The 23,645-nt window shown below is 35.6% G+C and overlaps 1 protein-coding gene across 9 annotated transcripts in view; it reads left to right on the forward strand.

Annotated features, from left to right (window-relative positions):
* LAMA2 (laminin subunit alpha 2) overlaps positions 1–23,645 on the forward strand; it is a 611,630-nt gene that overhangs the window by 237,270 nt on the left and 350,715 nt on the right. For all 9 annotated transcript variants that reach the window (XM_065543374.2, XM_065543379.2, XM_065543380.2 and 6 more), the window contains exons 5-8: positions 11,911–12,090; positions 14,978–15,067; positions 17,004–17,121; positions 22,566–22,744. In XM_065543374.2, coding sequence (XP_065399446.1) covers positions 11,911–12,090; positions 14,978–15,067; positions 17,004–17,121; positions 22,566–22,744 — 567 coding nt within the window. The remainder of the gene's footprint in view (positions 1–11,910; positions 12,091–14,977; positions 15,068–17,003; positions 17,122–22,565; positions 22,745–23,645) is intronic.

Below are 23,645 nucleotides of genomic sequence, written 5' to 3' on the forward strand. Positions count from 1 at the left end.
CTCCTCAATGAAACACTTTCTTAGAACCTTGATATTTTTAAATGATATCTAGCCATCTGTATACATCATAATGGTGAGCTGCAAATGTGGTGGCTTTAACAAAATTTTAAGTATGAAGTCAGATGTATAGAGGATCCCTTCTCCATTGCATTCTTCTATTTTTCATTTCCTGCTTCTCACAAACTACTGCCCAGATGTCAATAATTCTACAATCTCCTGTTCCTGCAACCTTTGTGTTGGTCCTTGGTCATCTACTCTGATCTCAGCCGCAAAAGCCATCATGTCAGGGGACGAGATTATAGGTCATCCCCAGAGCAACAGCCTCAGCACCTCAGCAGAGATCTGGAGGGGATTTGAGCTAGAAAGAACTCTGACCTTACTCTTAATTGCTTGCATGAAAATTGGATATGGATAAGAAGACAAACCCAAGAACATGTCCTGCTTTCCTTGATGCACATTCTCCTATTGATGTTCAGCTACCTTAGCATTTCCAGAAGCACCTCTTTATTGTGGGTGGAAACTTACTTATTCATGTTATCTCAGGCTGTCCGTGTTGGTAACAGGTAACTGCTATAAAGGGTGGAGCGCATCCTGCTTAATGGAGAGATCCAGTGTCATTTACCTTTTTTTAACTCTTTCAAGGGTAATGACAACTACCAATGGTTTCTCCTGTGTGCTAGATATTGTTCTAATCATTTCACATAAATTATTTCTTTCAACCCACCAAACAACACTATAAGATAGATATTATTTTTATTTACCTTTGTTAGAGAAAACTGAGGTACAGAGAGATTAAGTAAATTGTCTAAATTCACATAGATAGTAAGTGGAGGAGCCAGAATTTGAACACAAGCAACTTGTCTCCAACAAATGTGATCTTAAACTGTGGTTAACTCTCTGAACACACACACAAACACACATACATACATGGAATCACACAAAGTATCAGGCACATGGGGATAGACAATATTAGAAAAGCATATATATACAAATATCCCTACAGTCGCACACATAGACTCAGGTTTATAAACCCACTGAAATGAAGACTCATCATTTATGAAAATATACAATTTTGTTCTGCAAAATAATTTAATTTTTTTAAATTCCTTGTGCAATGAGAAAAGATCAGAGAGGCCTGAGTTTCCTTTTATAGAGCTAGGCTAGGGGCTATATTTAGAGTAATTGAACACATGAGTTCACTTGAAAGCAGAGAAACTTGACCAACTGTGAATATGCAATTTCACTCTACAGATGAAATAAAATTAAACAGGGCAAAAGTAAAGAAGAATAGATACTAGGTAAAGTGATGGAAAGAGACACCAAAAAATTAGTCACGTGAAAATGAAACTAAGAGAGGGAAAGGTGGCAAAAGAAGGGAACATTCAGAGAATGTTGATATATTGAGAGGTGAGAGTAGGGAGTTGGTAGGCAAGTGTCAGAGTGTGGAAGGATGGTGACAGTCACTAGGAACTCCAGTTTGCATACACACAATGTTAAGAACATTAGAAATTAGCTAGCCAATGGAATGCTCAGTCTTGAAGAGCTTGTATCTCTGCCTAAACTCCTGTATGCGATAGTATGATTCCAAAAATTTAAGTCTCTGACATCTTGAGTTTTAAGCTTTCTGAACGTTAAATCGGCTGAGACTGCTGGTAGCTATCCTGAAATGCTGCTTCTATACATATGAGTAAAAATCCAAATTAATGTATTTATACAGCTTTTCATTTATGTACTCATAAAATACACACACACAAACACACACACAATTCAATTTTTCTCTGAAGAACCTTTGAGTCAGAGAATGAGAATGAAGGAGACTGAATTTCTCTTTTAAGTTCCGGTCTAGGTTTTGTTCCAATCTAATGACACAGGATCTGGCACCATATTTAGACCTCCTGCTGCAAGATTTTATTTTAATTTTAAGCAAGTGTTCCCACACGGGGACTGAAAACAAAACAGGAAAATGTTGCTTAAGTTTTCCTTTGAGCTGTTGTTATCTGACTTTCAAGTGTACTGATTGTTCTGTCTCACCAATGTAGGTCATTGCACTCTCAGTTATTTTGTTTTCTATCAGAACTTTCTCTAACAGCTCTCCACATTAAGGGAGATCATGTTATTTCACAGAAATTTATTTTTGTTATTAACATATTTTCTTCATCTCCCTATTATTTGAGGTTTTAGCACTTTCTTCTTTGTAGACTTTACCATAAAGCATACGTATTTTTGAAAACTAGGGAATGGCTTTTACTTACTAAAGTACTTAGGTACTAAACCTATCATAACCAATTTCACTTATTAAGATGTTAGTAAGACTTTAGGAGTTGTTGGTTCTTTTCCAGAGAATAATACTTTAGCCCAGCAATCCCCAACCTTTTTGGTACCAGGGACTGGCTTTGTGGAAGAGTGTTTCCACGGAATTGGCAGGTAGGGTGGGGTGTGGGGATGGGTTTCCAGATGAAACTGTTCTTCCTCATATCATCAAGCATTAGTTAGAGTCTCATAAGGAACCTGCAAGCTAGGTCCCTCACATGCACAGTTCACAATAGGGTTTGCGCTCCTTTGAGAACCTAATGCCACAGCTGCTGATCTGACAGGAGGCGGAGCTCAGGCACCTCCTTCTGTGCAGCCTGGTTCCTAACAGGCCACAGATAGTACTGGTCCATGGCCCAGCGGTTGGGGACCCCTGCTTTAGCCCTCAACTCTTAGGCATGTTTCAATTCTGATTTTGGTCAGCATAGAGTTTTGCTTCTATTTACCAGGAGGATCTCTACTGTTATGGATCAATGGCAGGAGGTGATACTGGGTCTGGAACTATCCTTTGGCTTAGTGACGTTTGTATTCTAATCTGCCTCACTCCTGCACCTTCTCAGGGGACCTGGGCACTGTCTGATCCCATGACGGGTCTTACATGGTGACCTAGGGCATGGTAAACAGTCTACCCCAGGAAGCCTAGAATGGATAGAATACAGATTCATCCAACACAAATTCATGAAGAAAAGTCAAGATCTGCAGAAAATCAAACAGTAAAGACTATTCCAGAAGAGCAACAGCAGGACAATAAAGAGGAGATGGAGTTAAAATGCTGGGTCTGTCATAGACAGGATTGGAATGGAATCCCAATCAGATGATAGAACGAAGGGAAGGTGCACAGAATAAGGTTCTCACTAGTGGTGAGCTTTCTGTCACTACAAGTCTTCAAAATGGGCCTAGATGACCAGTTCTTTTTCATTCAACAAATGCTTATTGAACCCTTCCTCTGTGGGTAGTGATGAGCACATTCAGTGAATTCAGACTGGAATTGAACACACTGAAGCGTTAAATGAGTTAATCTTATATGAGTTCATACATACAGATCACATGCAAGAGTGTCTCATACCCAGTAACTTTGGAAGAATAACTACTATTGTTTTTGTGTACAAGATCTTGCGTATTGTAAAGAAATTTCTGAAATAGCAATGAGGTTGGAATACATGACTAATGATTCTATTCTCTTATGATATCTCTGGTTGGGGCACACCCAAAACAAAATTTGGAGCAATGCAAATGTTTGAGGAGAGTGAAAGAACTTCCTTCTGGTGTTTTTCCCTCCTGACTTGCTCTGAAGCTACTCCTCTTAGATTGTTTCCTAGCTGTGTATTCCTATATAGTCTTAGCTTAACAGCACAAAGATTTGACAACAGTGTCTGCATTTGATAAAATCTGCATTTTATCAAATGCAGACACTGTTGTCTACATTTCCCAAAAGAGATTGAGAAGCCCTATTTTGACGGCTCTTCTTTTATCTATGTAATTATCATATACTTTAACTGAAGAAAGAAAAACACAAAGATAAATACTATATTTCAACTTTGAGTACTTTTTAAAAATTATTTGAAAGCATTTAAAAATATATGTAAAATGAACTCTGTATGCCAAATTCCTTTCAGAGAAAAAAAAAAGAAAGGTAGAGGGAAGGGGGAAATTTGCATTTAGTAATTTTATTTTGTTTTGTTTTGTTTTTTCGAAAATTTCAGGCAGTTAGTAATCAGTGTTCCTTTTGTACATCATGCCCAGTGGGAATGATACCAGGATCTTTCATTCAATTATATGGATTACAGGTCACCCACCTGGGCACGTTTCAGATGAAACTAACCTAAGCTCATCTTGAATAAGGGGCTTAGAAGTAAATGCTTTGTTGGTTGCTTTGAGTTGCATAAAGCAGGACGACCACCAGAGGCTTTGTAAGAAAAAGAATCATAAAGACTTTGAGAAAATTGGAATCCTAAAGCAGCTGAGGCTTTGCTTCTATTTTTGATCGTTTTTAAAAACTTAGTTCTTCCGGTGTTCAGTAGTTCCATAGTAGTTAGAAAGCACTGCCATATGAAATCTGCTATTGGTACAAAAAGAAAATGTTGCAGCCAACTCTGATACAACGAGACAGAGAGCGAGAGAGACAGAGAGAGAGAGAGAGAGAGAGAGACAGAGAGAGAGACAGAGAGACAGAGAGAGACAGAGAGAGAGAGAGAGAGACAGAGAGACAGAGAGAGACAGAGAGAGACAGAGAGAGAGAGAGAGAAACCTGTTCTTCTTTGACCAGCAGGAAAACAAAACAAAACAAAAAACTGGACAAACCTTTTAACTAGTTTCACTAGGAGAAAAGAAAAATAAAAACATAAAATAACAAACACTCTTTAAAGAAAACGGCTTTTCTTATTATGTTGAAATTTATTAAAGACTATTGCTTTGACTGAAGAATATGTTTAAATATTTTGTAGAAGGCAAAGCTTTCATCCAGTAATGACAAGTGCAAGGACTGTAATTCTAAAGATATTAAAGAAAAGGAGAATGACAATTTAAGTTCAGGGACAGTTGGAATCAAGCAGTAATGATTTACAGCTTTTGAAAATTTTCAGGCACTTAGTGGTCAGTGTTCCTTTTATGCGTTATGACCAGTGGGAAGGATACCAGAATCTTCCATTCAGTTATTACGGGTTACAGGTCACCCATCAGTGACCTGTGGTCGCAGTGTTAGGTACTGAAAGCATAATACCTTCTTATGTAAGAGGGAAAGACCTGTTAAGTCTATGCTTAGGGGTAGAGTTGTCAATGATACAGTCATATTTGTTGAACAGTTCAAGTTGCCATTTCCTTGTATTCTTGGAAGAGGTAAGTTCAAGAAGCTTGTGCCCAGTTCTTGACACTTTATTATTACAGCACTACCTTTCAAGCCACTCAGTAGTCATCGAACATGTAAGAGTAGTTGTTCTGTTTGGTCGTGTAAATTTGTAGTGACAGTAAGAAAAAAAAAAAGGACCTTTATTAAAGACCTTCCAAACTAGTTCAGTGCCCTCCATGCTGCATGAAAACAAAGTCTTTCCAAAAAAAAAAAAAGGAATATTAAGGCACCTGAAGGGACAAATCATTTATAAAATTATTTTTCTCTTTATGATAAAAAATATAAATGGCTCTGTATACTAAAAAATATAAATGGCTCTACTAGTATATTTAATAATCCTTTATTGATTTACCTAAATGTATGAAGATACCCATATAATGTTTTTTTAAATATTTATTATAGCTCTAAAATAATTTATTAGACTATAATAAATAAATTTATACTAGAATTTATGATGAACAGTCATTAAATAGAATTAAAAATATAGGTAAAATACGGTTAAAGCATATACAAATTTTAAATGATACATGCAATGCACAAATTGTAAATGTTTGCTTGAGGAAAGAGTTAATTCATTGGAAGCTCTATTCTAGTCTATAGTATTTGGGGACTGCTATTGATATGTTAATTCAACAAATAATTACTGATAATATAGTATGTACTTAAATCATTATGTTAAACACTGAGGCTATACAATAAATAAGAAAATGTATACCCTCATTGAACTTAAATCTATTAGCAGACACAAGCAAGTAAATTGGCAATAAAAATAGGGGGGAGTCAAGGGAGTTTGGATAAATTGTAGAAGGAGATCCTAGACAGTCCATGGAAGTATTTGTGGGAAGATGGAATTGGCAACACAGTTGAGATTTTAAAGGTATATAAAGTACATCTGTGTAAATGGCAAGCAGTGAGAACACAGAAAAGGTGTTTGAGGAAAGGACCTAAAGATAAGATAGACCGTGACACAAAAAGGAAAGTAAAAATTCAGTGACCATCTAGTAGATATCCAATACATATATTTGAATGAATGAGTGATAGACTAACTATAGGAATGGGAAATATTGAAATATAAAAAGGGAGTAAAGCTCTGAGAGGTAAGCATATGTTTTAAGCCTTCAGAGTACCTAATCATTTGAATATGCAAATAAGCAGTGTTAGAATTAATAAAAATGACTCTAAAAATGAGAACTCTTGGCTGGAGAAAATAACAAAATATGAAGTAAAGGAAAATTGACAGAATACTTCAAAAACTGTGCCTGATATAATTGGAAATAATGCCTGGAAAGAGATTGAGTCCATAATCCTGTATTTGCTCGTTAAGGCCAGAAAGATTCTTGATAAGGAAATGTCTAGTCTGAAAGGTCTAAAGATTGTATTAACCTGTATAATAAATTATATCTTATGAAACTCTTGTCATTTATACAGTATATTTGAATTACCCATGCATTACTGTTTCATATATTCATGGTATTTTCATATTTTATAACATTTAAAAGTATTTCAATATTCCATTGATTTGAATAAGATTTCTTAAATTACAGTGAAAACTTTCTGATAAGGTATGGTAAGATTATTTTTCAGTGACTATGCTGATACATACAATAAAGCCAGTGACAATTCATAAAGATGATAATACACTTAGTACAAACTGAGCTTCAATGGGATTACTAAATGAGTATGTGAGGACAGAGCAGAGAAAAAGGCCAAGGATTGAGCACTGTGGTGCTCTATTACGAGAAAGTTAGGAAGGATTAAAGGTAGCAGTGAAGGGGATTGAGAAGGGGTAGCTGAAGCAGTAGAAGGAAAATAAGAACAGTGTGTCCTGGAAGTCAATGGAGTAATCAGTTGTCTCAAATGCTGCTAATAGATCAAATATGGTGAGGACTGAGAATTGGACACTTCAGTTAGTAATGTGAAGGACATTAGTGACTTTCCCAAGAGCAGTTTCAGTGGAATGGAGGAAGACCAATGGAATAATAGGAGCCTTGTGGAGGAATAAACCAAAATGTACCTATTTACCATCCCGAGCCAGACTCAGAGCCTTTACTCTGTGCTAGAAACACAATGACCAATTGTTGCATTGTTCCCGTTCCTTGAGCTTTCTACAGCTCACCTTGCTTCTTCAAATGTATACAGTTAGACCTCCGAATCTGTGGATTCCACATCCACGGATTCAACTGATTGTAGATGAAAAATATTAGAAAAAATACCTGCATCTGTACTGAACATGTGCAGACGTTTTTCTTGTCATTATTCCCTAAATAATACAGTATAACAACTATTTACATAGCCTTTACATTGTGTTAGGTATTTAAAGTAATGTAGATGTGATTTAAATAATTTTGAAGTATGTGTGTAGGTTACACGCACATACTATGCCATTTTATATCAAAGACTTGAGCATCCTCAGATTTTGATATCCACAGGAGGTCCTGGAACCAATCCCCACAAATCCCCTGAAACTATAACTGATGAGGGGTGATGGTACTTCTTTTTTTAAACAGTCAAAAGAAAAGAGATTAGGCTTATTTTTGAAAGTTCTTTTTATAATCTTATTATTTCTCCTGAAATAATGCCATATTGAGCATGACTGGATTTAAGAGGTTCCCAGATGTCTCAGCCACTCATTTACATACAAATTCTTTGTCCATATTCGTACATTCTTAATCTCAAACTACACGTATGGATTTACTGTTTTGTCTCCTGGGGTCAGCTTACTTTCAATTTGTTTTGCTTATTTCATTTGCACACTTGTAGAGATTGATAACACAAACATGTTTTAAGAGAGAGCATACAACACATCAAGTTGCCAACTTTATCCACTTCTGCTACTTATTTCAAAGTTTCTGATACTTATTCATGACCTTTCAGTAGCCTTCATTCTCCCGTCTATCCATTTACTCAAGAAACTTGTATTGTTAGGGAAGGTATTAGAATTATGGCTCTTCCAGCTGTCCAAAACAAATGTAGCAACATAAACAGACAAGCATAATACTGGAAAATCATCTATATGAGAAATCTAATTATTTGCGGCATAAATCATTTTTAAAATGTATTCTAAAATAAAAATGCCAGAGAGGCACGGAGGTCTTACTAATCTGTAAAGGAAACATGATTTATATTGTATGCTTACACTAGTAAAAACAGGATTATTTGGGTGAACAGAGTATCATATTGATATAGTCATTTGGTTATAAAAAGAGATATTTCTGATGAGGTTTCCCCCATTTATTTGCCTTGGAAAATGAATTTCAAAGAAAAGTATAATTTTAAAATCTAAAAAACCAGTTGATACCCATAGTCTGATATTTTCAGTTGGAATGAATTCCTGTGACAGCATGAACATACACCCACCACCAGGTCTGTAATAGAAACCACTTTGCAAGACATTACAGGCTGCCACAGATTTCTCAGGTCCTCACAGCAAGACAGTGGTGGTCTTGGGGATGGATACATTTCATCTTCCTTGAAGACTGATACCACCCTCCGGTTGTCACCCCATAGGAAATCAGGAAGTATGCTAAGCTATCCAGTGGACTTGGAATTACACTGCATTGTGCTAGTGGAAATATCCTATCCAACATTATGATTTATTTTGAAGGAAAATGGAAAAAAAATACACACAAAACGGTGGAAGGAAGCTGCACACAACATCGCCAAACAGCTGGCTTGTTTTATATCCCAGAAACAGCTTGGGACTAACTGTATTCACAAGATCTCTTGGCAGAGTAGCTTGATGAAAATACCAAAGCTGTGAGAAGTGTTCTTTTGCTGAATCCTTCATGTAGCTATCATACGGTTTATTAACTTAAATGAGAATATGTACACCTTTTTTTTCCAAAATGTGCTTTGTATATTTAAGTGAGAAACTTACTGATTCTTTATACGGCACAAACATGATTCACCACAGTATTCGCACCAAATAAACCCTAATAATGTTCAGAAACTATAATCCTAGACATGTATTGATTTCCTTCTTTCTTTCAAGTAGTATTTTTGGGGGCAGTCAAGGGAGAATTTGATAGAAATGTAAGCTTGAGTTCAACGGCACTGGTGACTTTCTTGGGTGCCAAGGTTAATTTCAGAGGGAAATTAGTTTTAATGGCTTCATCTATACATTTATCCATTCTTTTAACATTTAACTCTTACTTCCTTAAGCGAAAAATATAACTCAATTCTAAACACATTTCTGGCTCACCTGCTAGATGCCAGAAATGTGTATCTTGAGGAATATACAAGATCTGCTTTACTCTTTTAGAATCCCTGCACTAGAGAGGATTCAGTATTTTCAGATTCAGTATTTTAGAAGACCTTGCATTCTATTCCTTACTAAGTATCCAAGGTAGATTCAATTAGCTGGAACATATTCATATTTTTATCGTGAGGCATTTTGAGTCTATTCTTTGTGACACCAGAATTAGTTTCTCCTCTCAGAGTTTGCTATATTTCTCTGGTGACTCAAGTAGTTTATTGGCAGTCAGTTTGTAAAAGGCTCCCTGGGATTATCTAAATGCAGGATGTTAGCAATGGAAATACATATCATTGCCTCTCCTGTCAAAAAATGTAATTAACACACATGATATATCATCTTACAAAAGTGGATGAAAATTTCAGTGGGTGACCTTGAGTCACAGCTCCCCAGTGCACACACTGTCCTGTACCCAAGCATCTCCCAGACAGCACAGAACTCCCACTTCCTGCATCCCTGTACGTTTGGCGCTGTGTGTATGTTTGTGTGTGTGTGTGTGTGAGTGTGTGTGTGTATTTTCAGTTCAAAATCTACCACTCAATTTCACTTTCTTTAACAATTTTGGTTTGATTCAACTTGTTACATAGGTAATAATCCATTTACAAAAAAAAAAATAGTGAAAATACGTGCTTCTTCCTATCTGTATATTGAGAGATTCCTCATTCTTTTTTATGGTTGCAAATAATTCATTATGCAGATATACAATTTATTTAACCAGTCCCATATTGATGGATACTAGGTTATTTCCAGTCCTTTGATGTGACAAAAAAATTATAATCAAAAATGCTGAGGTAATAATATTGTTTTTGTCAGTTTGGGCAGCCATAAGAAAGTTCCATAGACTAGGTGGGCTGTAAACAAGAGAAATTCATTTCCCACAGTTCTGGAGACTGAAAGTCTGAGATCAAGGTATCTGCATGGTTGCCCTCTGGTGAGGACTCTTTTCTGGCTGGCATACTGCTGGCTTCTTGTAGCCTCACATGGTGGAAAGAGAGCTAGCTAGCTCTCTGACCTCCTTTTATTAGGTCACTAATCTCATTCATGAGGGCTCCACCTTCAGGATCTAATTATCTACCAAAGGCCTTGCCCCCAAATATCATCACATTTGGGATTAGGGTTCCGACATATGAATTTTAGTGGGGGAATGCAAACATTCAGTCCATTAACCATATTCAGTTCACCTGCATTATAGTATCCATATCATTTTATATCTGTAGAATAATTCCTAGAAGTGGAATTGCTAGGTCAAAATTACTGTGTGTTTCTAATTTTGATAGTTACTGCTCAATTTACTTTCTTGAGAATTTGTATCATTTTAACTTTATACCTGTAAATGTAAGAGACATGTATCTACTCTCTTAGTCGTACAATCAGAGAGTATTACTAATATTTGTGGAGTTTGCCAATCTGAAAAAATGGGAAGTTTATTAGTGTGTTTTTAACTAACATTTATCCTATTATGAGGGAGGATCAGTATCTTATAAACGTTTAACAGTAATTTTCATTTTCTTTTCTTTGAATAGGGCCCTCATATATTTGTGCATTTTGTTATGTTGTTGGTGTGTTTCTTTCTTTATTAACAAGAGTGCTTTAGGTAATAGGAACATACTTCCTTTATTTGTGCTAATAGTACTTTTTATTTTATCACACAGTTTATTCTTCATCAGAATTCTTTGCTCTTGGGACGTCTCTGTGAGAGCCTGCCAGCATTGTACACCTTTGGAGGGCAGTTTGTTGTCAATTTCTCAATTCTTCTTTCACATAGAAAATGATCTGACTGAATTGTATTTCTTTCGGTGTCAACTGTGCTAAATTATTGTCCTAAAAAATTCACCGTTCCATTCCGGTTTAACATATTTTTTAGAGTGTGATTTTCATAGAGTATGTTACATTCTTGGTCATTTTTTGTCTTCTTGACCTATCAATTACTAAAAAAAAACTACACACAACAATAACCTAAAACAACCTATTGAAATATCTCACTGTGAAGATAGATTTGTCTAGTTTTTCTTGTAATTTTTATTCTCCACATTTTAAGGCTACATAATGTGATGCTTTCAAGTATAGAATTATTTTAAGTTCCTAATGGGTTCCTTTTGTAATCTGATGTTTTATAACTTTTTCCCCCAGTTTTCTGGTTTCCCACCATACCCCAGATTCTTAAATAATTTAGGGCACAATAATTTTCAGAGAAAGAATGATTAAGAATTCATGGAAATCCTAAGGAGGTCAAGTTGGTGCAGTGCCTTGGAAGAAAGAAATAGAGGTAGCTGAAGTATACAGAGAAATGCCTATGATATAAACAAACAAATTGCATGTACATGTATTAAGAAGACTATAACATCTGTCAATTACTTCACTGGATGCCAGTGTATAGGCATGTACCTGAATCTGCCTAACAGATTGGGAGAATGGGAAGTTACCTTTATTTTTCCAAGAAAAAGAAAATCAGTATTAAAATTTTGGAAAACATAATTGTTAAATTATTTTTCATATTGTCTAGATTCACATCTCTTTAATCAATGGGAGACCAAGTGCCGATGATCCTTCTCCAGAACTGCTGGAGTTTACCTCTGCTCGCTATATTCGCCTGAGATTTCAGAGGATCCGCACACTGAATGCTGACTTGATGATGTTTGCTCACAAAGACCCAAGAGAAATTGACCCCATTGTCACCAGAAGAGTAAGTTATGATGAATCGTATTAGAACCTACAAATGATATCCCAGTTATCTTTTTGTCTGTTAAATACTTTTAAAAAATTGTTAGTGATTTGTAGGAGTGGTTATTATCAAATTTTTATTTTAGAATTTTAAATTATTTTTATTAATTATCATTATTTGAAATTTGGCAGACTTTCATTTGTTCAGATTCAAGCTGTGCCACTTATTACACGTGTAACATTTATCAAACATTTTAGCTTTCTCAAACTTTAATTTCTTCTTTTGTAAAATGAGAATCACAATGTCCAGTTAATAATCTTACTTTTCAGGATAAAATTAGTCTTTGTACTTTAGGTGATCTGTACTGCTATTATAATTGGCTTTGGCAAGTTACTACTGCAAGTGCAGGGGCTTTGAAACATGATTTTTGCCATAACTGAGCCAGTATACACACATGCACACATACAGAGAGCAGTATGTCTGAAACCTTAATGTGCATGGAATTAGCCAGTGAGCTTGTGGAAATATAGATTATGATTCAGTAGGGCAGAGCAGAGACACTGCACTTCAAAAACTTTCCAGGTGATGCTGGTGTTGCTGGTTTGTAGGCCATCAAATAATTTGGTTTTATGCTTGATTAATGAATCACAATCCATAGTTTTAAAAATGCACTGTTATAGGAGAAAACTGATTCTACATACTGTTTTATTTTCCTTTACAAATAAAATATTAGGTGAAAAAAGTTTAAAGCGTCTTTTCAAAAGCTTTTTGAACACAAGAGCTAACAGACGTGCTGTCTTCCAGTGTTAAACAGGAATTTGTGGAATTACAAGATAGATGACCAACTCAGATTGGTATGAGTGATAACCGTGCTTCCTCCTGTCTACCTTCTACCACATTCACTGGTTTATGGCACCTCCCACATATGCTGCTACACAACCAAGACATTATTATCAGTGAAATCAATTCAGCCATAACTCCATAAAGCAAACTCCTGTGAATAGAGTATCTACTGTATGACTAGAGGCATAGCTAAGAAAGAGGATTATAGGGAGAAATTAATATTGTAGGACAAAGCACTTAATTCTAGAATGATCCTACTAAGGTAACACCACTGTTATCAGTTGCAAAATTGCTGAATCACTAGGGTAAATAGTTACAGATCCTAAATACTCCTCACATGTTTTCTTTCCTCGTTACTTAACTTCCCACATTTAACCTCTCCATCATCACAAGGTAACTTTTAAGGCTTTAGTTAGTCCTATGCAACGTATGTCAGATGTTTTAGTGCCCTGTATTTTCCAAACTTGAAATAATTTCCCCTTGTATTATATCTCAACATATTGTACATTGTCTCATGTAAAACTAATCATTATTTTATAGCAATGTTTAGACTTTTCACTCATTTAAGAAAACATTTTCAATTCTAATTTTGGTGTGACTTAAAAATATACACCGAGGAAGACTGAATAATATTGAAGTGAAATTTAATCTTTCTTGACAGTATATCTAGCAGAGAAAAAAAATCAATGAAAATAAATTAGTGTTCTTTCTATCATCTTTTGCAGGAGGCAGAGTGGGGTTTGGGGTACACATCTATTATTTGTAACTTTATCGTACATGAGCCTTTAAAATAGTGCAGTGTAAGTCAACATATAAATATGTTGTTTTGAAAGTACTGAAGTTCAATAAACACTACATCTAAATTTAAATATATAAAAATAAGATAGCGAATTTTAGCTCTTCTTCACGACTCAAAGCAAAGCATTATACATTTATATTTGAAATAGATTTCACAGTTTTAAAAGCATTTACAAATACTACTGTATCAGCATTCTAAGCAAATATCTCTATTTGTATGTATATTATTAAGTGATGAGGTAAAATGAAAAAAAAAAATTTATACTATCCAAACTCCCTAGCCAGTTCCATTACTTCAAGGTCTCGGTATATCAAATAAGATAACATAACAAATATATTTTCAAAGACACTATATGTATGTAACAAAAACAAATAAAAGGAAAAAGAAACAAAGAAGTAAATTGGAAAAAGGGGATTTTTAGTCAGGTAACTCAGATATGTGTCCACCTACATATTCTTGCTAAATCTGTGTTTTTCTTTTGTGTGTGAAATTGGAATAATAGAACTATCGAACACTAAGATGGTTATTTGAATATGATAATGTAAAGTGCTCTGAAAATTATAAAATGTTATATACATATTAATTAAAATTTTAAAAATAGTCCAGCCTCCATAATTATCCTTAAAAAATAGCTGGATAGATTAAAATAATTAGTAAGATAGCTCTATATTAACTTCATATATAAAGGTAATTGTATGGACTTTTAAACATAGTAATATAAAAATGCAAATGTTCTGCACAATAAACTTACAGTTAATGACTTTTTAATTTTCTTCTTAATAATTAAGGACTATATTGTTATGAGCACAATTTCTCCCTAAATTTTGTTAGTTCTTTTCAAATCCATCAAGTAAAACAGTGTGCATATGATTTGTGAATACTGCAGTTCCTATAATCACAATAAAAGAGGGTTTCTTGCAAGAAACTATGTAAAACAACTTTTAAGAAGAATAGCTGTCCTTAGCCCCAGATAAAAACTCCTGTCAGCCACAGGTACTCCAGCATGGACTTGGTACTGACTGGGAGAAAGACATTTCTAAAATGCCTACCTAACTTAAATTAAAGGCCACTCTTCCTTTGGGCTAAGATTACAATGCTAGAAGTTACTTTGTTGGTTTTGTGAGTCCTCACTTGTCCTTAAGAAACACAAATCTCCTTCAAACTAAGGATAAAAGCAGAAAATAAAGTTTTTACTGAATGTCCCCTTTTGTTATTTTCACCTTGCAATCATCTTAACAGGATTTCTCTCTGCATTGCTTTTTGCAGTATTACTACTCGGTCAAGGATATTTCAGTTGGAGGGATGTGCATCTGCTATGGTCATGCCAGGGCTTGTCCACTTGATCCAGCGACAAATGTATGTATATTTATAGGATGCTTAGGCAAAATGAAGCCCTGTGCTGTAAAATGTTTCATGAGAGTCTTTGCTGACAGAGAACGCTGTAAATGGGTGTCAGGTCCCCACTTAGACAGTGTAACAGAAATCCATGCCAGGGTGAAATAAGAGCTGGCAGTTAGGATGATAGACTTTGAAATCAGCCATCACAGTATCAGAAAACAGATTAGTTTTTCTTTTTTCTTTTCTTTTTTTCAAAAAGGCTCCAAACTGGTCTATCTATTTTGAAACCTCTCTAGCTATGACAGCCTGCCTCATGATGTAGCTTTAGCGAATGCCTGCCATCAATCAACATGACCATTTCTTTTATAGTTTTTAATCAAAAAATTAATGCAAATGAATTAAAAAATGTGCAGGGAAGTAAATATATAAATGGCAATGGAACAGGAGGATAAAGTAGGGCAGGGGCAATGAGGGGATGGAGGGGGTGGAGTGGATGAGAGAATCAAGAGAGCAGTAGTGGCAAGCCGGAAAATGCCGGAATGCTTTTGGATAGAGTTTTTTCATTAATGACAATGAATTAAGTGAACATAACCTAAAGGAGAAGATGAATAATGAGCATCTGTTTTTCCTGTCGTAGACAAACTGGTGAAATTCAAACTCATCTCCTGTATAGTATATGGAAAAATACATTGAATAGTAACATCAGTGAATGTAAATAGGCCACAAATTTTTTTCTCAAATATTGTAATGCAAATGACATTATACTCAAAGCTAGTTTTCTGATTATTGGATTATAATGTTATCTCCTAGGAAGATTAAAGTACACTAGCATATTTTTATGGGCAAAGCTGCAGTGCTGCTTTCTGCCTGGTATGGGTGCTTTTTTTTTTTTTTTCATTTTTTAAAATTTTACTTTAAATCCTGGGATACTCATGCACAACATGCAGGTTTGTTACATAGGTAAATGTGTGTCATGTCATGGTCATTTGCTGCCCCTATCACCTGCCCCGTCACCTAGGCGTAATTTTCCACAGGCTTTAGAGTCCCTTTGTCTCACTGGCTTTCTGCATTTTAAAAATCCATTTACTGTTATTTTATTTGTAAGAAGTGAAAGAAATGCATATGCCACCATGGGATACAATGCTGCCATAAAAAGGAATGAGATCATGTCCTTTGCAGGGACATGGATGAAGCTGGAAACCATCATCCTCAGGAAACTAACACAGGAACAGAAAACCAAACACTGCATGTTCTCATTCATAAGTGAGAGCTAAACAATAAGAACACATGGACTCAAGGAGGGGAACAACACACATCTGGGCTTATCAGATGGAGGGAGACAAAAGGAGGGATAACATCAGGACAAATAGCTAATGCAGGCAGGGTGCTTTCTATCAGGTGTACTGATGAGCAGTGTTTCCAAGGCTTTGAAAGTCCGCAAGACAGCCTTGGAAGGCCAGTTCCATGTAGCAAATTGAGACTGTATTCAGAGCACACACAGACAGGAGATTTAGTCCTAGAGACATTAGATTTATGTTTTACCTGCATCCCCAGAGGCCTAGGAATCAACTCCCTCCTTTTTGCCATATCCAAAAATGTTAACAACATTTTGAGGGGAGCCTTAAAATAAGCACATCGACCCCCCAAAAACACATAGCTCCCAGGCATCAGAGAAGGAGAATTCAGTCTTCAAGACCACTCCCAGCTTGGCCTTCCTGCTTTCTTCTGAGCCTAAACCCAGTGATTCCAGAACCAGCCTGGACTTCCTGAAGCTGATGTCGATCAAATACACCCACTTCAAGCCTGGCACCACTTTCTTCCTAGACTGTGTAGTTTTACATTTTACTACATAGTCCAGATGTTTTCTCTTTTCTTCGTAGTATCTTTAGAGAGAGGCTTCCTTTATGGTTCTAAATAAGGCTAAAATTTGTGCTTCCTCCCTCTTCTTGACTAGAAATCTCGCTGTGAGTGTGAACATAACACATGTGGCGATAGCTGTGATCAGTGCTGTCCAGGATTCCATCAGAAACCCTGGAGAGCTGGAACTTTTCTAACTAAAACTGAATGTGAAGGTATGTTCTTTAGAAGCCAACAAAATATGTCATACTTCCTTTCTAAGAAAAAAAAGCCAATAATGAAAAATAGTGAAATGGCTGGTTACGCAAATGTGTCAACAAATACTCATTTATATTATCACTTCGAAGAGAACCCATATGTCTAGCTTTTCCTAAAGGGAAATATCTAAGAAACGTAGCAGATGACTTTATAGCCTAATAGTGACAACTGGTCTTATTAGGTGACAGGTATCATGGAGGAACCTGTGTTTCTGGAGATTTTCTCCACCCAAGAAAAGACCTGAAAATAGTCTTGGGCTGAGCTGTAAACCTAAACTAGCATAAAGTCCAATTCAACTGAATTCAAATATTAATATTACAGTAAATCAGCCCTAACCACATTTTTTTCAGCTCACTAAGTATATATGGCCTTCAAAAACAGCTTGATAGACATTTTAAATTAATACCAACAGTATATATTCTCCGAATAACAAATTAACTCAACTCACATTTATCATGTACAACATGTCAGACATGACAGGTCTTTAAAGCTATTGAATCATAACACACCTTAATCATAAAATGTTCCCCAACTATAAGATATAAAGTCGGCCTTCCATATCCACGGTTTCCCCATCCATGGGTCTAACTAACTGCAGATCAAAAATGTTTGAAAAATAATTGCATCTGTACTGAACTTGTAAAGACGTTTTTCTTGTTATTATTTCCTAAACAATATAATACAACAACTATTTATGTAGTATTTACATTTTGTTAGGTATTATAAGTAATCTAGAGATGATTTAAAGTATACAGGAGAATGTGCATAGGCTGTATGCAAATACTATGCCACTTTATAACAGGGACTTGAGTATCCTTGAATCTTGGTGTTTGAGGGAGGTCCTGGAACCATTCCCATGGATATTGAGGGATGGTTGTATTTTCTTTTTAGTTTGAGATTCTGCATATATGCTATTAGGTCTCCTTGTTTTCTGCACTCACTTCATTTGCTTTTGGATTTGTGTCTGCCTGCTTATAAAGATATTATGAATTAGAAATCTCCCATTATTATAGAAGCATATCTGGAGGCATGAGCCACCATTGGATCATCACTCACCAGGCATGGTAGGGGACCATTGGAAGCCCAGCCTTTGTTTCCTTCAACTACTTCCAGCCATGTTCTGGCTAATCTCTCAGTTCTCCACAGCTTCTCCATAGAAAACAGACATTTGTTCTAAAGAGTAACTTTAAATGTAATGCCACCCAGGGATGTTTGCTCTCGAGCTTGTTTAAATTTTAATTACATTTCTCTTCTGTTTGTGGAATATCAGTAATCATAAGTGGGAGCAGCACTTGAAGTTAGGGGTCTTCCTGTTGCCACTGACATGCTTTCACACAGTGATAATTATGTAATGTTAAGTGGCTCTGCAAAATCCTTTACCACTCTTTACTTGTGTTTCTATGTTTAAATACAAAACAAAAAGAATAGAGCAACTTGTTAGCAATAGAGGTAGACTAAGCAAAGCAAGACATTTCAAACTGCTACTGTACACGTTTTTAAAATAGTGGAATTGTGAAGCATTTTTTTTTTCTTTCCCTGTAGGGAAGAGGGAAGGTCATATTTCCAAACTGAAAAACAAACATTTTAAAAACCCAGAAATTCAAGATGGGGATCTTAGCCATAAAGTCATACATAAAATCACACTTTCAGCAATGAATACATTCCTAAAAGCTTATGTAAAAATGTTCTTTTCCAAGTTGAATCATATTCCAATCACCTTAATATTTAGAAAAATCCTTCCGTGACATGACAAATCCCTCCATAAAATGAATAATCACATTCTAATTCATTTGAGTTTAATTTGGATTTTCATCAATCTAGCTTACATAAGGGAAGATAATATCTCTAAAAAGCATAGAATATTCATTCAACTGCTAAGCCTTTACTAAAGAACAGTTTCATATGATGTATCTTGGACATTCCGTGAAATAGTAAGTTGCTGACGACGGAGCAAAAACATGGCTTCGTGATCAGTTACTAGCCATATTCTTGAAGCTTACACACAGAGCAGGGTAGGCTGCAGTCTACAGACAGAAAATGGGGCTGTAGGTGTAGGGTCCTGGCTGCACAGAGTGTGTGAAGGACCGTTTCTTTGGCATCAGTGTTTTACCTATAGTAGTTCATAGTTGTAAACACTCTTGACAACACCAATTCTAAATAGTGTGAGTCTGTACTACTTTATGTTTTCCTCTGCTTACACTGGCAGCAGAAGTTTTGACTGTTTCTTGAAATACACTTTTACAACAAAGCTTTTAAGAATTCATAGCCAGGTCCAATGGCATGCTCCTATAATCCCAGGTACTGGAAAGAAGCTATGGTGGGAGGATCTCTTGAGCCCAGGAGTTTGAGGCCAGCCTGAGCCACATAGTGAGATCCTGTCTGTATTATTCCGTTTTCACACTGCTATAAAGATACTACCCGAGACTGGGTAATTTATAAAGGAAAGAGGTTTAGTTGATTCACCCTTCTGCATGGCCAGGAGGCCTCAGGAAACTTACAATCAAGGAGAAAGAGGGAGCAGGCATGTCTTACATGGTGCAGGAGAGAGAGGAGAAAGTGAAGGGGGAAGAGCCCCTTATAAAACCATCAGATCTTGTAAGAACTCACTCACTATCACGAGGACAGCGTGGGGGAGCTGCCCCCTTGATCCAATCTCCTCCCTCCCTCCATACAAGGAGATTACAATTTGAAATGAGATTTGGGTGGGGACACAGAGCCAAGCTATATCACTGTCTTTCTGAAGAAAAAAAAAGGAAGTCTTGTATGTTGTCCTAAAGATATAAAACTGCTTACAATGCCTAGTGATTTGTATTTATTACTGTGTGTTCCCTAAAGTTTGAAACTCTCCATTAACATAGCAAAAATGCTATATTCTAAATCAAATGTCAGCAGGTTGGGAAGGGTATTTACAACAAACATGACAAAGGGATAATAACCTTTCTATATTAAGAGATCTTACATATCAATAGAAAAAAGTTAATTAACCTGTAAAAATGAGAAAGATCAAAACAGGTATTCCTCAGAAATGACATATAACTTTGTAAAAAGATAATCACACTCATAATGAAGGAAGTATCAATTAAAACAATGACAATATTATTTTTCACTTATCAAAGTGTTTATTCTTATCAAAGTGTTTATTCTTCCACTCAACAAATATTTGAATGCTTATTATGTCCGGGAATTATATTCAAGGGTTGATATCACACTAGCTTCATGGCTATGGAGACACTGTTTTATCATATCTACTAGAGGAAAAGTTCATTTGTCATAGCATTCCTGGAGGGGAATTTTTAAGTGATTAAAATTTAAATTTTACATATCCTCTGACTAGAAATTATGCTTCCAGGAGTTTAGCCTATAGATATATTAATATAGATGTACAGGGCATAGTATCATGATCCTCATCATTGTTATACAAGTGCTACCACTACTGCTACTAACATTTCTTGAGCTCAGTATTTAGTATGTTTCAGGCATTCTGCTAAGCATTCGCAAAACATGTATAAGAGACAAGTACTAAAGTGATGCTAGGACTTGAGTTTTTGCCTAAGTCTCTCAATTGGCAAATAGGAAACTTTTCTAACATTAGAGCTCCTCCCTGCACCCAGCATCCTTGTCCTCTCAGTATGTGTTCAGTGTTATTTGAAAGGGAGAAACATGGAAACTGTGTAACTGTTCATTAATAGGGACCTGATCAATACCTTCATTCAAGTAGTACCCTGTGTACCCTTAGGGGATACACATGCTAATGTGGAAAGAGCTTCATGATTTACTGTTAGTAAAAAGAAACGGTTCTAAACAGTATACAAATGCCCCTTCCCTTTTGTAGAATAAATAAAAAGATTGAGTTGTATGCATACAAGCACACCTATGTGCGCACACACACACACACGTGAAAATAAATGTAAGTACTCCTAAGAAACTCAACATCTCAGGTAGGAAGGAGACTCTACGTCGGTATATTTCCCTGGTTCTATCCTAATATAAATTCTTCATGTTTAGAAAAGTCTTACCCAATCCTTTCTGGAGAAAGGGATTTTTCACTTCTTTGAATTCTTCTAATGTAACATGAAAAAGACAAGGAGGATGAAGAGAAGAAAAATCAATTGTGAACTTATTTATAAGACATTATGCTAATGATTGTACATGCATTATCTCACTTGCACTTTTAGATATCCCAATCTAGTAATTACTATTGATCACTCCGTGTTTTATATGGAAACTGAGCCTTCATGTAATTAAGAATTTTCCAGTGTCATATGACTACTAAGTAGGGGAGAGCACACTCACATCCAAGACAGTTGGGTGCAAAATAGCATGATCTTAGCCGCTAACTCTCGGTTTGTCTTAATTCCTTGGCGCACGCCATGTATCTTATTTCATTCACCAGGTAGAATGTGAAGGGATCCTGGCAGTCTTTAGCAGTGCAGACTCTGGAGTCTGGCTTCAGAGGTTGGTTTCCAATACTGATTGGAGGATCTTTTACATGTTATTTCACTTCTCTGGACTCAGGTTTCTAGTATATAAAAATGGGTTAATAATAATAATACCTAATTCCTAAAAGCATTTTTGAGGATTAAAATCAGTAGCAACAAATATGGAGCATTCAGAACAGTGTCTGGCATTGAAAAAAACCTAAATATGTTTTAGTTGTTATTAGTATCAAAAGAAAGGAATTACATTATATGTATTTTTCTTTACCCATAGGCTCTAATACAGAAATTTCCATATGGTAATAATTCATTACAGATGACCTAGTTGTTAATCATTCAGTGCCATCATTCAATAATTTATTATTTGTTATAATAGGAAATTGTAAGTTGATCCATATAAAATTGCACATTAGTCAAAATCAAATATTGGCAATTGCATATGATTGAGCTTAATGTATATGTTTTAATTATTTCAAATTCCATTAAAATGTGTGAATTTATTAATACCTACAATAAATCCAGATACTTTCTAGATGCCTTTGTGTGTGTGTATGCTAAATGTAATTTCCCGTATGGTACAAAAATCTAGGCCAGGAGCGGTGGCTCACGCCTGTAATCCCAACACTTTGGGAGACTAAGGCGGGTGGATCACGGGTCAGGAGTTCAAGACCAGCCTGGTCAACATGGTGAAACCCTGTCTCTACTAAAAATACAAAAATTAGCTGGGTGTAGTGACGCACGCCTGTAGTCCCAGCTACTCGGGAGGCTGGGACAGGAAGATTGCTTGAACCTGGGAGGCAGAGGTTGCAGTAAGCCAAGATGGTGCCACTCTGCACTCCAGCCTGGCAGCAGAGCAAGACTCTGTCTCAAAAAAAAAAAAAATCTATTATGTATAATAGAAATGATTTTTAAATGTATCTGAAATCTGAAATTAATGTTTATTAATTTATTTTTCCCTAATGCAGCATGCAATTGTCATGGAAAAGCTGAAGAATGCTATTATGATGAAAATGTTGCCAGAAGAAGTCTGAGTTTGAATATACATGGAAAGTACATTGGAGGGGGTGTTTGCATTAATTGTACCCAAAATACTGCTGGTATAAACTGTGAGACATGTATTGATGGCTTCTTCAGACCCAAAGGGGTAAAGTATGCTTTTTCCTTCATAAAGAGTTATTTTTTGCTTTTTCATACAAAAATGTTTTATACAAAAAAAAATTTTTGAAAGCTTCTCTAAGCAGTTGAACCTCAAATTAAAAGGTGAGTAGGAATATTTCATAGTTGAAACTGACCTAAATCTGTGAGGATGTAAAATAAAACATTTCCATCACTCCAGGAAGTTTTATCATGGCTTCTTCCAGTCAATCCCCACCCCAGGCAAACTCTATTCTGAGTTTTAGAACATAAATTACATGTGCCTCTTAGAGAATTTCATAAAAATGAAATCATACAGTACATACTAGTCTGTCTTCTTTCACTCAAGATAACATTTTGAGATTTATCCATGTTGTTTGTGCATCAGTAGTTCTTTTTCTTGAAAGAAATTGCTGAGTAGTATTTATCTGCCTGAACATATTAAAATTTTAAATCCATTCTCCTGTTGATAGAAATCAAGATCTTTTCCAGTTTTAGTTTAGCTTCTACAAATAATTTTATACTACTATTTTTTTAGACTATACGTTTTATAGTCATGTTTTTATTTACCTTGTGTAAATACTTAGGAGTAGAATACTTTTTTCATAAGATAGGTAGATGCTTAACTTTATAAGAAACCATCAATATTTTGCCAAATTAGTAATAATGTATAACGTGTTCACCAAAAAGTTATATGGTTCCAATTGTTCTATATCATCTCTAATATTTGATGTTGACTACCTTTTCGGATTTTAGTCATCTAGTGGATGTGAAATGGCATCTGATTATGGATTTAATTTTAATTTAAGGACTTATTGACCATTCCTGTATCTTCTCATATGAAGTACATGTTCAATGTCTAAATAATATTTTTTATCCTAAAAATTTACAGAGCTATTGCCCATATCAAG

The sequence above is a fragment of the Macaca fascicularis genome, chromosome 4, assembly GCF_037993035.2.
Source record: "Macaca fascicularis isolate 582-1 chromosome 4, T2T-MFA8v1.1".
In the NCBI taxonomy this organism is placed as follows: domain Eukaryota; kingdom Metazoa; phylum Chordata; class Mammalia; order Primates; family Cercopithecidae; genus Macaca; species Macaca fascicularis.